A 12,817-nucleotide genomic window follows, 5' to 3' on the forward strand; every position below is an offset into this window, starting at 1 on the left:
AAATATTTCAAATATGAATATTTCAAATATTGTGCTGCAAATAATCTTTTTTATGTGCAGACAGTAGTTTCTCAATACTCTGTCCTATTATGGGAACTGGCTGAGATTTTGCTTGCAATCACGGTTTAACAACATAATCAACTGAATCAGTATAGGGTTGATGTAATACTTCCTAGCTGGTCAACAAATACCGTTATAAATTTGGAATTTCGTTGTGCACCTTATTCCCACTATGCGTTTGTGACCTACACAGCGACTACACATATGTATGTGTAGTATACTACATCATTCTCTGTTACATCAGGTCGGTTTTCGATTTTCTATTTCAAGCCCGAGTTCGATGAATCTTGTACTAGTCTGCTTGACAAATGTTTTACTTTTATGAAAGTAAACTGAAACGGTGTGAAGAGGTAATTCAAAAGCTGCAATGAACTTCGTTGTTACTCAACCAAAAGTTTTGTCGTCGTCGTTGTTGTTGTTGTTGTTGTAGTTTTTAACTATTATTACTTTCTCTCTCGTTTCAGGCCAAATATAGATGTCTGTGACGTGGAACCGGATGTGAAGAGGTCCAAAACGGCTTTCCGGAACTCTGGGTAGCGGGCGGTGTAAATGAAGGGATTGGCACACGAGTTACAGAATGAGAGAATGACGAGTGCGCGATTGAGTGGACCGTACCGGTAGGACGTCGGTAACAGACCCAGATTGAAGGCCAGATAGGCACACTGAGATGGTCCCCAACAGATGATGAAGAGTATCACCACGATGAACAGCATCTCCATGACTCGTTTCTTAGCAACGAGATGTCGCATCGACGGGCTGAGTTTGTCTACCTGGTTCTTGTCCCCTAGGTACTGACGAGACTGCCGATGGAGCGCCCTCGCCGTCAGCAACTGCATCGAGAGGGTAAACAGGGAAGGGAGAAAGAACTGCAGCATGAACAGAATCCAACCCGACGATAACTGGGCGGCACGAGACTGATGGACGAGAGAACACTGCTGTGTAGTCGTGTCAACTCTAGAGATGACGAGAAGAAACACATTAGCTAGGAAGGCCACGAGCCAGTTGATAAAGATGACGGTATTCACTCTTCTCCTGGTCAGGATCCGTTTTGCGTGAAGCGGATAAGCAACCGCAATCAGCCGCTCAATGGGGATCTCGGTTAGGGTGAATATAGATGCATCAACGGAGATCCACATGAACATTGACGTGTAGACCACCTTGCAGTAAAGCTCACCTACCCATGAAGATGGCACGCGGGTTGTTTGAGGCAGTGGACACATGAAGATAGATGTTAAGAGATCGGCGGCGGCGAGCGCGCCCACGAGGTTATCCATCGATCGACTATGCTCTCGACGTCTGTAGAGGACAACGATCACGAGCAGATTCCCCACAATTCCTAGCAATGCTGTGACCATCTGCAGAATCACCCACCAGGACCATGCCATTGGTTGCCAAGCCCACTCTGACTTCGTCCAGTTGCGTTCATCCTCCTCACGAATCGGTGGATCTTCCAACATATCACTTCCCGATCCCGAAACTTGAGAGTTCGGGCTGTCACTGACGAAGAACCGTGAGAGATGACAACTTACACAGTCGACGCTGCTTGATTCTTCTGTCGAGTACATTTCTGTTGCCGAGATGTATGTTGCAGATACATTCTCATCCGGTGAGGTGACTTTACGTCGCATGAGCATTAGTATAGCCTCGGTTGGTTCGTCATTGGTACTGACGACGGATGATAAAGGATTGTCCTCTTGCGTAATCATGGAGTGATTGGATGGACTTGCCATGGCGGTTGTCACAAGTACGAGATTGATAAATAGTCTCTGCACTGTAGCTTTCACACCGTCTGAATCTGTAGAAATAGGGCACATTATTGTCACATAGCGTTTCTTGTCAAATCTTGACTTTAATTTAGCTGTGTAGATCTCTCAACAGTCGAGCGATATATCACAGATTCTAGTGCTTTGCAAATCTGTATAATAAAGATTCTTCTAAGTAATGATCGAGTAGCATTATTGTGTCATTGATATCAATGGTTTACATTTTTACAAGCCTACAATGAGTGACTATTTAGATACACAGCCGATGTGGTATTAGAGTGAGAGAAAACGGCTCCTTAAAAGATGGCAAATGATTTCAACCTACTTTTGTACGATATCTTGCTTCTCATCTGCCTATCTCTATTGATTATAATTATATATGAATAAGAAGTTATGATACTGTAAGAAAGCATGTATATCGATGGTTTAATTCTATCTCAATATCGTATTTCCCGTATTTTTGTAATTAATTATTCTGCATATTGTGTCTGATTACAGATAATGATGTTGATTTTATGCGCAGTTCTACCCATTTTGGTTGAGACGCATGAGATGACAATAAAGACTTTGGTCTCCTCCACTCAATGCATTATTTTGTTAATGAAAGTAATATTCATACTTTTGCCATTTTACAGCATTACGACTTATCAAACTGACAAATGATAAAAGTAAATGTATCATTTAATCAAATACTAAACTTCATTACACGTATAGGGGGTCCTAAATAAACGTGTACCCATTCTCTCTATATATATACATACACACAATTGAAATAATTTCATTCATTCCACGTAAATATGAAAAAAAAACTTAAAGTAGAAATGATAGTCGAGTTTTTTTCGATTGTATGTGAGGAACGCATATTAGTTAAAGATCTCCTACTCGGCAGGTTAAAATACCAATTGTCGCTCACCTTTTGTTTTGGGCACTTGTTGCTTTCCACACAAAATCACGCCGATAAGTTTCATCTCTGCCATGTTTTGGCACAGGTGATGTTATGCAGGTATCTGTTTGAAGGCAGATTAGGGTGATATTTGCTTGAAGCGCTGCTGGGTAATCACTTTTTCTCCCCCAAAATAACTTCTTGTTTAAATGCCAAATACCTCGCGTGTTCCCCCTCAGTCTGTACATATACTGACGGCAAGCTGTGATCTCCCAGGTCACTAGCCAAGATAGAGCAATGGAAGGGGAGGCAAAGCAAGTAATTACAGTTATGACATAATATTTATCATTCCCCTCCACATAAATAAAAGCATCAGCTCCTCAGTCAGAACGCGCATGCGCATATTTCAATCTCAGACACACCCAACGCAAAATGTGTGTGCGTGTGCGTTTGCTCGCGCGTGTGTCTGTACGTGTATGATTTCTTTTCGTTATCTTCGTAGTGAATTTCCAAGTTGAAATATTGATAGTTTAGTCCTGTTAAAAAAGGGAAAATATCATCTTGATTCCAACCAAAAGCAGAGACAATATTTTTTTTTGTTTATTCTTTGGTGCTGTCTTACTCTGCTTCTTATATAAGTATTATATACATAATCATTAATGTATTAAATGCTGAAGTTGCGATGAAGAGATTCATCTTGATGGCGACGTGACTTCAGTGTGAATGACATGGCTAGCGCCATGATAAAGTCCGTTGATATTTTTAAAAGATAAGGTGAAGTCTCACAATTCAGTATGTAACGTTTCCATGTTGAATGTTTCATCTTTTCTACAGTCATGAAGCGCATTTGCGTGATGATGATGATGATGATGAAACGGTATCTATATAGCGCAATTTGTCTGTAGAAACAAAGGCAGATCAGTGCGCTCGTGTATGTACGTGTAGAAGTGTGTTAAGACATGCAAGAACTTATGTTTTTGTTTTAAATGTAATTTCCGGTTTTGACATATGGATAATAAATGACTTCTTTTACTGTTACAGATGAGATTGAGTTACGAAGGTCACGTGCTGATTGATTATATGCATGTCATCCTCATGACCGATATCATTCTGCAGGTATCCTCATTATGCACACGTTACCCTCATCCTTGAAGAGTTGTCATGACGTGTACATGTAGAGCAATATCAAAGAAGTTTTTGTTTTTTTTTTCTTTTTTTTTCAGGTGCAATATGCAATAACCCTCTAACAAATTTAATTTGTAGAGGGAGACAAAGTGAAGAAACTCGCACCTGAACCTTCACCCCTCTGAATAATATATTTCTTTCAAGTTTTTTTTTCTGTTTTAATCTGTGTATTTCTCACTCTCTGTGAACGAAAACGAGAAAAAACGAGAGGTATGATTTAATTCCTGCTAACTTGTAAAAGCGCACACGTTCACACTACCGCTCTTGCCGTTCGATAGTGTTTATTCATCATTTCTACTTTCAATATGATTAAGAAGCTTGTCCTTGTATTGCCTAGTTTTGTCAATCCATCCGTCAATCAATCTGTTCATTATTTGTTGTCTCTGGTAGCAGTCTCCTGGAGTCGATTGTATTTTTTTTTTCAACCGCCTCATTAGAGGGTTATTGTATATGTAAAATGATTTGAAAAGTTGGAGTATTCCTTTCGGAAGAAAGTGCATTTAGACGGCATGAGTTCATTGTGTTATCAAACTGAAGCGTACGGTTGATGTAAATGCAACTTGAAATGTATTTGCTATTCATCCGACGACACTGTTTAAGATTTGTTCTTTAATCAAACTGTTTTTCCCAAAGATTCTCAAGATTTTTGCTGCCTACCAACTTGCATAAAACGTCTCTTTTGACATGAAGAAAATACGAAGAGCAATGACATGCTAATGGGGTTCATCTGAAAACTGTGAGTGGATTTTCTTTTCTTCCAAGTCTGGTGGTTGCTTTTCCGCGATCGATCCTTCCCGCAATCAATATACCTTTCAGCGAATATCTTATACTGAGGAACGACTGATGCTCTTTTTTTCTTCTCCGTAGAAGTATGAAAGTTAGTTCATTTGTAAGTTTTCATAAAATTGTACTTGTAGCTTCTTCTACATTATCGATATTTGTGCGCTTTCCTTTGAAGAAGGAACGGTTGCCTTCATTTGAATTCTTGGTTCTTCCAGTTGTTAAATGAACATCATCGATCGTCAGTGATTTTAATGAGGAAGATTTAAGACATGTAGATGACTCGAGCTTCGCGAAAATGTGGACGTGTCCTCAGTCCGGATCGGTCAATTCGGATTGAGATGGTAGAACCTTTGTCATTGCTAATAATGTGGTCGATGAGAATATTAGCTTATTGATGACAGAGGAGAAAAAGCGAGTTTGAAAATATTTCTGCGGGTTCTTTTTTTTTTTATTAATGTGATTTTATGGGAAAGTGCGAGTCATCTGTAGTGGTTGCTGCATGTAGCATTGTGTGCAAAAGTAAGGGCATTATCGCGCTTGGCAGATGTTATTTTTTCATAATTGACAACTTTGTTGATGGCACTTTGTAATGATTTCCTGTACTGTAAATGTACGGTTTCCCCTCCACTAACGCGTATGGTTACTTTTTCCAATACTGAAATTGTCAGACCTTTTTTATTCTTATTATTTTGTCTACAGTCTGTACTACGGGATCCATATTCAAGAGTACATGCTTTTTTGTTATTCTCGCTTGCTTCTTCAAAGATGAATTAAATCGTGTATTTTTCTGTTGCCGGTATTACGCATTATTATATATGCATTACCATAAGGCGACAGATTGAATTGAGTTGAGACGACACAATGAAATGGAAACCTGAGTGCGATGGATCACTTTCGTATGTGTATGTATTTTTCACATGAAATATGATACACATGAGACAGGGAATACAACTAGTTACAAGAAGAAAGACAACAGTACCCAATTATTAAATTTAGCTATCCTGTACCATGCAGAATTATTTTGTTAGAAGAAGTTCTATTAGATTGCAACATAGTCCTATACTGGAAATTATTGCTATCATGTATCAATCACCCAAGATATAAAACATTCCTCAGTCAACCTGATCAAAGCACCATTAAATCATACAATAAATTAATCTTATAATGTATTATATACTATCTAATGTCAGAAATCCCATATTTGAATACACACACGAAAAAGCGATCCTCTTTATACCTATTATACACAATGTTACACAAACAGAATGACAAATGATATAGGCATACTGAAATTAATATCACTTCTGAAAATAACTATATAGGGTAACGAGGTAAGTTAACGTATTACATGTAACAAATGTACCTCAGAATCTCGCCAATCCCATTGGCTGACTGCAACTGAAGTGCATTTTTTCTGACTGCCAGCATTCATTTTCAGCCAATTATTTGTTAAAGTTTGTCCGCTAACACTTTTCCAATAGATTTGTGAGCAGCCATGCTGCATTCACATTTCTTAAACTTAAACCTTTGTACTGAATGGACGGCTCAACGGTACGAGATATATACGATAGGAAACTCGTATTGTATATGCTTGTCTACAAGTCATTAAAAACTATCAATCAGCCTGTCATATAGCCTATGCAGCAAAAGGAGAATTTCACGTTGAAGTACATGCATTTTTCAATGGCATATACTCTTTACTTACACAAGCTGTGACATAACCAATGCTTCCTGAAAAAAAAAATATTAAGAATGTAAGCAATACAATTGAAAACATAATCACATCATTTTACACAGACACCAATTACAACAGCTCCTCAACGTTTATTTGCATCAATACTGCACCATGTAGTGCAGTATTGATGTATTGGCTTTAAATTAATCAAGGAACCTCTGGCATTACCTTTCCTATACTACGCTAGTACCGGCACAGATGAAATGTTTGGGTTATGGTGCCAGTTTAATGACCATGTTTGTGGTGCTAAAGGACAATTTTATGCCACCTATGTGGTGGCTATGAACGAATGCAGAAACTCAGTGGAGACAGCTGCAGCTGCATGGCAAATCAATTTCAAAGTTATGAATTTTAAAAACTTTTTCTTTTCATTGAATGTGCTGTAATAAGATCTCTACAACAATTTGTTACGTCATCGTGATGGTGCAATATAGGAACAATAAAAGGAAATCACCACACACGTTTTATTCTATTAGTTTGTCTAGCATAAACAAAGAGCATTTTGGGTTAGACCTCATTTCGAAGGCAAGGCAAATTTTTAATTGCTCGTAACATAAAACGAAAAGTGGCAAGTCAATGGAAAAGATTCAATTCAATTTTGAATTGAATTGAATTGAAAGGTGTTTTAATGATGTAATGTTAACTTATAGAATTTTGAATATGATTTTTTTTTTTAATCATTGTTGCTGTGCTGTTTTCTTCCCATTTTCTACAGTCACTGAATCTAAAATATCTATGTCTGGTGTAAATTCCCCTTTCATGTCAACACTGGATGCATACAAAATAAATGTCTGAATTGTAGCATGACTTTACTTTTCTTTTGACATCTTCTAGGACAGATGATTTTAATCGAAAAGGCACAGTGTTTGCAAAGTGGTTCCACGATATCATTTTATTCCCCTCATTTGATTCTTATCCTGTCAGAAGAATTACAACCTCATAAACGTTGTAATAATTTTGTGTTGCATACTTGCACCTTTGGAATCTTTAGGGCCACAGACAATGTAACCCACATTATAAAACAATCAATGTGATTTCAAACATAATTGACCTAGCTGTGGCTTTTAATCAACGCATTAATTCATGCCCCCCCCCCCAAAAAAAAAAATATATATATATATATATATACATATATATATAAAACACATTTTAAATATCGACCGAAAGTCTGTGAGATAATATCCTGATATTTTGGAAACTGACAGGGAGGATATAAACACCAAACTTGCATTAAATGAAGAGTGACGTTGATAGCATTAGTACAGTTTCATACATCTTTAACAGGAGCAGATTGAAAGGAATGGTAATCAGATTATGATACGGTTGTAAAATGTAAAGTATATATGCGTATCCGCTTCCCCTTGATGTTGTGGTTTGCTCTGAATATTGAACTTCTGCAGTGGCGGATCCAGGGAGTGTGCACCGGGCTTGCGCCCCCTTTATTATTATTTTTTTTTCTAAAACAAAGGAAATAAACATAAAAACGGGGGGGGGGGGGACGTCCGCCCCCTTTAATTTTGCAAAGGTGCCCCCTCTTTAGGGAATTCCTGGATTCGCCCCTGGAAGATCCCATGGTTCAAATCTCACAGAGAGCCTCCACTCCTTGGACAGATGTATTACCCACAATGCCCCTCTTTACCTAAGTACATAAAATGGGTGCCTTGCGATGCTGGGCATGCTGGGAATGTGATATTCAGTGGTCAGCTAGGCCCTGTGACCGAGCAGCTTAAAATAACGGGACCGCTGAATTATTCCCTCCACATCTTTCTTCTATCGTTTCTTGCCTGTTACTGCAATCTACAATATTCACCAGTGTAATATCTTTACACTATATACTGCAGTAATTGGCACAGATATATTATATTGTTCTGATAAAGAGCATTTAATTCTTAAGTCAAAATGCTCTGACAATGGCCTTTGAATGGGACTAACGGCACAGTACTTGTCTAACCTGAATGCCCTTGTGTTGTAACTTAATGTATGGTTGGCAAGTCTTGTTAATGAATTGGCAAAATGCAAACAAAATAGCGTTGCAAATTACTGCCAAGCACAAGGGCTCATACAGGGTTACATATCAACGTTTGGTCCAACATAGGTACTCTAAAATATGTCCAATAGCACAGAAAATGAAATTGAAGTCTCTCTTCGCATATTTAAAAATGAATATAAAACTTGTTCCAACTTCAATGCATGTCCAAAGGTTCTACTCCTCCACACCGTCTGCATGCGATGCACTGCTGTGTGCACCGTAATGTTTTCCATTTGGTTGCCGCCTGCTCAGGAGTGAATCTCGCTCAGTGCCAATTTGAGGTTTGAATATTGACTGGTCCATTGCCTTTAAAAGAAGGAAACAAAAGAAACGCATGTTGAACGCAGAAAAAAACACCAAAATATGAATGTGCAACTTCAACATCGGCATCGATAATTGATACCCCCCCTCCCCCCTTAATTGTTATTTAGGGTATATACGTGTATGTTCGATGTTCGTTGCCTCACTTTGCAAGTAAAATTTTAAACCCCTTGTTGCGACACGGATTGTCGCCCCTACACGGATTGTCGCCTCCTGCTCGGGGCGACAATCCGTGACGGGCGCTGGCGGCACGGATTGTCGCCCCCTACACGGATTGTCGCCTGGCGACAATCCGTGACGCTTGTGCAGTTCTCAGTTTTTGACCTCGAAGGCGACAATCCGTGTTGGCAAAAAAATTGTTGCGACACGGATTGTCGCCCCGTCACAGATTGTCGCCCCGGGCTCGGGGTGGTTCCTCCGGTGTTAAGCTTTGGTGGGATGGGTATGACTGGTAAGTTACGCGTATGTGTGTGTGTGTGTGTGTGTGTGTGTGTATTGTGAGCTGCATGATATGTGATGTGTATGATTTGTTGTGTGTGTGTGTGTGTGTGTATGTGTGTGTGTTTGGAGTATAATAATACAATATACAATATGAACTCAACAGCTGAAGAAATGCAGTATGATTTTGATGATATAACCCAAGCCCCATTATGTAGTTATGTTACTATGAATCAATTTAAAGAAATTCGTAAGGGTTTATGTAAAGACACATTTTCGTTTATACATTTGAATATAAGAAGTTTAAGTAAGCATTTTGATGAATTACAGTTATTGTTGGATAACCCAAAAAAAAACCTTTATTTACGGTGATAGGATTAACTGAAACGTGGTTATCTTCATGCCCCAAACGATCTTTCTCGCTTGAAGGATATAATGTTTTTGTGAATAACAGACCCGATCGTTCTGGCGGTGGGGTTGCCTTATATGTATTAAGCAGTTTTGAATGTATTGTTTGTGAAAAGTTGAGCAAAACGAATGATATTGTGGAGTCCCTTTTTGCTCAAATTAATGTTCCTGGTAGGAAAAATATTGTGATAGGTATTATTTATAGACCCCCAAATTCTAATAACAAAGATTTTTTATCATATCTCACCGAGCTGCTCACAGATCCTTTATTTGCTAACTCAGAGTCCTTTATATTCGGTGATTTTAATATTGATTTGTTAAAACATACAACAGACAATATACCGGGTGAATTCCTTGATACATTCTTATCCTTTTCTTTTTTACCTCTTATTTCCAAACCAACACGTGTTTCTAGTCATTCGGCTACTTTGATTGACAATATTTTTTGTAATGTCTTAACTCTCCCAGATTCTTCTATAATTTTGTCTGATATGACTGATCATTTTCCTGTTATGACGCATTTTAAGTATAATCATAGTAATGTTAATCCATTTCATTGTCAGGAAAGGCGTAGAGTAACTCAAGAAAATTTGTTTTCATTTTGTGCTTCTTTAGATAATGCTAATCGGGAATGTGTGTTTGATACAGATGACATTAATTTGTCTTTGAATAATTTTTTTGATGTTTTGAATAATCATTTGGATATATGTATTCCCAAAAGAAAATACAAACGGGGGAATCATGAAACAACACCAAGGCTTCCTTGGATTACAAAGTCCATTTTACGATCTATTAATAGAAAAAATAAATTGTTTTACTCATTTAAGATGAAAAGAACAGAGCAAGCACGTTTGAAATACACTTCGTATAAAAATACCCTCACAAAAATATTACGTATAGAAAAGAAAAAATATTATCATAAGCAATTGCAGAGATATAGATATGACATAAAAAGTACGTGGAATGTATTAAAACAAGCTATGAATATATCAACCGAAATCTCTGGTATATCAAAAATTCGATTTGATGACAAGGTTATTGATAATTCTCAAGATATTGTAAATATTTTCAATAAATATTTTACAACTATTGGAGAAGATATTGCTCAAGGAATTCCCAATACTGATAAACATTTTACTGATTTTTTGAATCAGTATAATACACATTCTATATTTTTTACTCCTACCACTAGGTATGAGGTTATTGATATTGTTTCTGGTTTGAAAAATAAAAAAAGTGCAGGTTATGATGATATAAGCAATATGATTTTAATAGGAGCAATATATTCTATTGTGGATCCTTTGGTGTATATTTTCAATTTGTCAATGTCAAGTGGTCAGTTTCCGGAACAAATGAAAATAGCAAAAGTTATTCCTATATTTAAGAATGGTGATAACTTAGATATTAGTAATTATAGACCTATTTCTTTATTATCTTGTATATCAAAAATCTTAGAGAAAATTATATATAAAAGAACAATGAATTTTTTGAAGACGCATTGTGTTCTAACTAACTCCCAGTTTGGTTTTCGAGAAAAGCATAGCACCTCTCATACATTTTTGAATTTCATTGATAAAGTAGCACATGCTTTAGATATTCACTCTCATATGATCGGTATCTTCCTGGACTTCTCCAAGGCCTTCGACACTATTAATCATAATATATTGCTTTATAAGTTGTCCCACTATGGTATACGTGGGAAGGCCTTGGAGTGGTTCAGGAGTTATCTAACTGATCGTAAACAATATGTTTCAATAAACAATTATAACTCTGATATGAGAGAACTAATTTGTGGTGTGCCACAAGGTAGTATATTGGGGCCGTTGTTGTTTATTGTTTATATTAATGATTTATGTGCTTCCTCCCAAGTGTTATCATTCATACTTTTCGCCGATGACTCAAATGTGTTTTATTCACATGAAGATCCAAATACTCTTGTGCATACAGTAAATTCGGAGTTACAAAATTTACGAGATTGGATACGAGCTAATAAGCTGTCCCTGAATATCAATAAAACCAAGTATATGTTTTTTTAGTAACACTTTAGATAATTTGAATATGGATATTTATTTTGATGATACTGTCTTAGAAAGTGTTTCATATACAAAATTTCTTGGAATCACAATAGACAATAAACTTTCTTGGAAATTTCATATAGATTATGTTTGTAAAATTATTTCACGTAATATAGGCGTCATTAACAGGTTCAAATTGTTTCTTCCCCAACATTCTTTATTTATACTGTATTCGTCTTTGATATTACCTTATTTAAATTACGGAATTTTGGCATGGGGAAACACGCATCAAACATTATTAGATAGGGTTTTATTGTTACAAAAGAAGGCACTTCGAATCATTTGTAATGCCGCTCCTTGCTCTCATACAGCTTCTTTGTTTTCTGAAAATAAGATTCTGAAAATTAAAGATTTGTTTTTATTTCATTTAGGACAATTTATGTTTAGTTATAATAACTGTCTTCCGTTTATATTTGATTCTATGTTTCTTCGTAACCTGACATACCATAGTTACCCAACAAGACAGTCTAATGAATTTCACTTGCCCCTGCTTAGAACTGCGTTAGCTCAGCAGACATTCATTTATACGGGCCCAAGATTCTGGAACTCCCTTAGTCCAGACATAAAAAATGCTCCTTCTTTGTTTTCATTCAAAAAAAGATTGAAATCATTCCTCCTTAAGTCTTATAATGTAACAGAAAGAAATTAATTTTGTTTGTTTATCTTTTTCAGTAAGTAGGTTTTGTAAGCACCAGGATGCTATTGATTTTTCATAGGCTTGTTATAGGTCGCGTCTTTCGCGGAATTCCACATCGCATCCCCTGTTTTTCTTACTCCAAACTTGTACATTATTACACGTGCCTTCACAGAGCAGATAATATGTTCTGCTATCAGCAATTCCATACAATTGTATATATCATTTTCTCGTCGCTTTCAACGCTCTACACTTCTAATATGGCTAATAGTCTCTGTTGGTTTGATCTTGAATGTATCGATTGATCTAGGCTTTTTGTTTTTAGTTGTCTCGTCTCTTTACTTGTATTTCTGCTTCTTCCCTTTCCCCTTTTCCACTTTTTTTTTTCATCCCGCACACATGTAGTTAAGTTTTCACTTTTTTTTTTCCTCCTGTGAGGTGCCCACGTTGTACAAGCATAGTCTTTTGAGTGGGTACCTCCACTTTTTTCGCAGAATGTATGT

At 37.0% G+C, this 12,817-nt stretch overlaps 2 protein-coding genes across 2 annotated transcripts in view; both read right to left on the bottom strand.

The window, feature by feature from the left end:
- Positions 1 to 503: 503 nt before the first annotated feature.
- Positions 504 to 1,790, bottom strand: LOC140234426 (galanin receptor 2a-like). The gene has a single exon (XM_072314472.1). The coding sequence runs from the start codon at positions 1,788 to 1,790 to the stop codon at positions 504 to 506; it is 1,287 nt and encodes a 428-aa protein (XP_072170573.1).
- A 6,822-nt stretch (positions 1,791 to 8,612) lies between these two features.
- Positions 8,613 to 12,817, bottom strand: part of LOC140234427 (NIPA-like protein 2) — a 34,289-nt gene continuing 30,084 nt past the window's right edge. The window contains exon 13 of the mRNA XM_072314473.1: positions 8,613 to 8,744. Coding sequence (XP_072170574.1) covers positions 8,613 to 8,744 — 132 coding nt within the window. The remainder of the gene's footprint in view (positions 8,745 to 12,817) is intronic.

This window comes from Diadema setosum, chromosome 10 (assembly GCF_964275005.1).
Source record: "Diadema setosum chromosome 10, eeDiaSeto1, whole genome shotgun sequence".
Taxonomy (NCBI): Eukaryota; Metazoa; Echinodermata; class Echinoidea; order Diadematoida; family Diadematidae; genus Diadema; species Diadema setosum.

Coding starts and splice junctions, on each gene's coding strand:
- LOC140234426 (XM_072314472.1), bottom strand. CDS start 1,790: ATGGCAAGTCCATCCAATCACTCCATGATTACGCAAGAGGACAATCCT.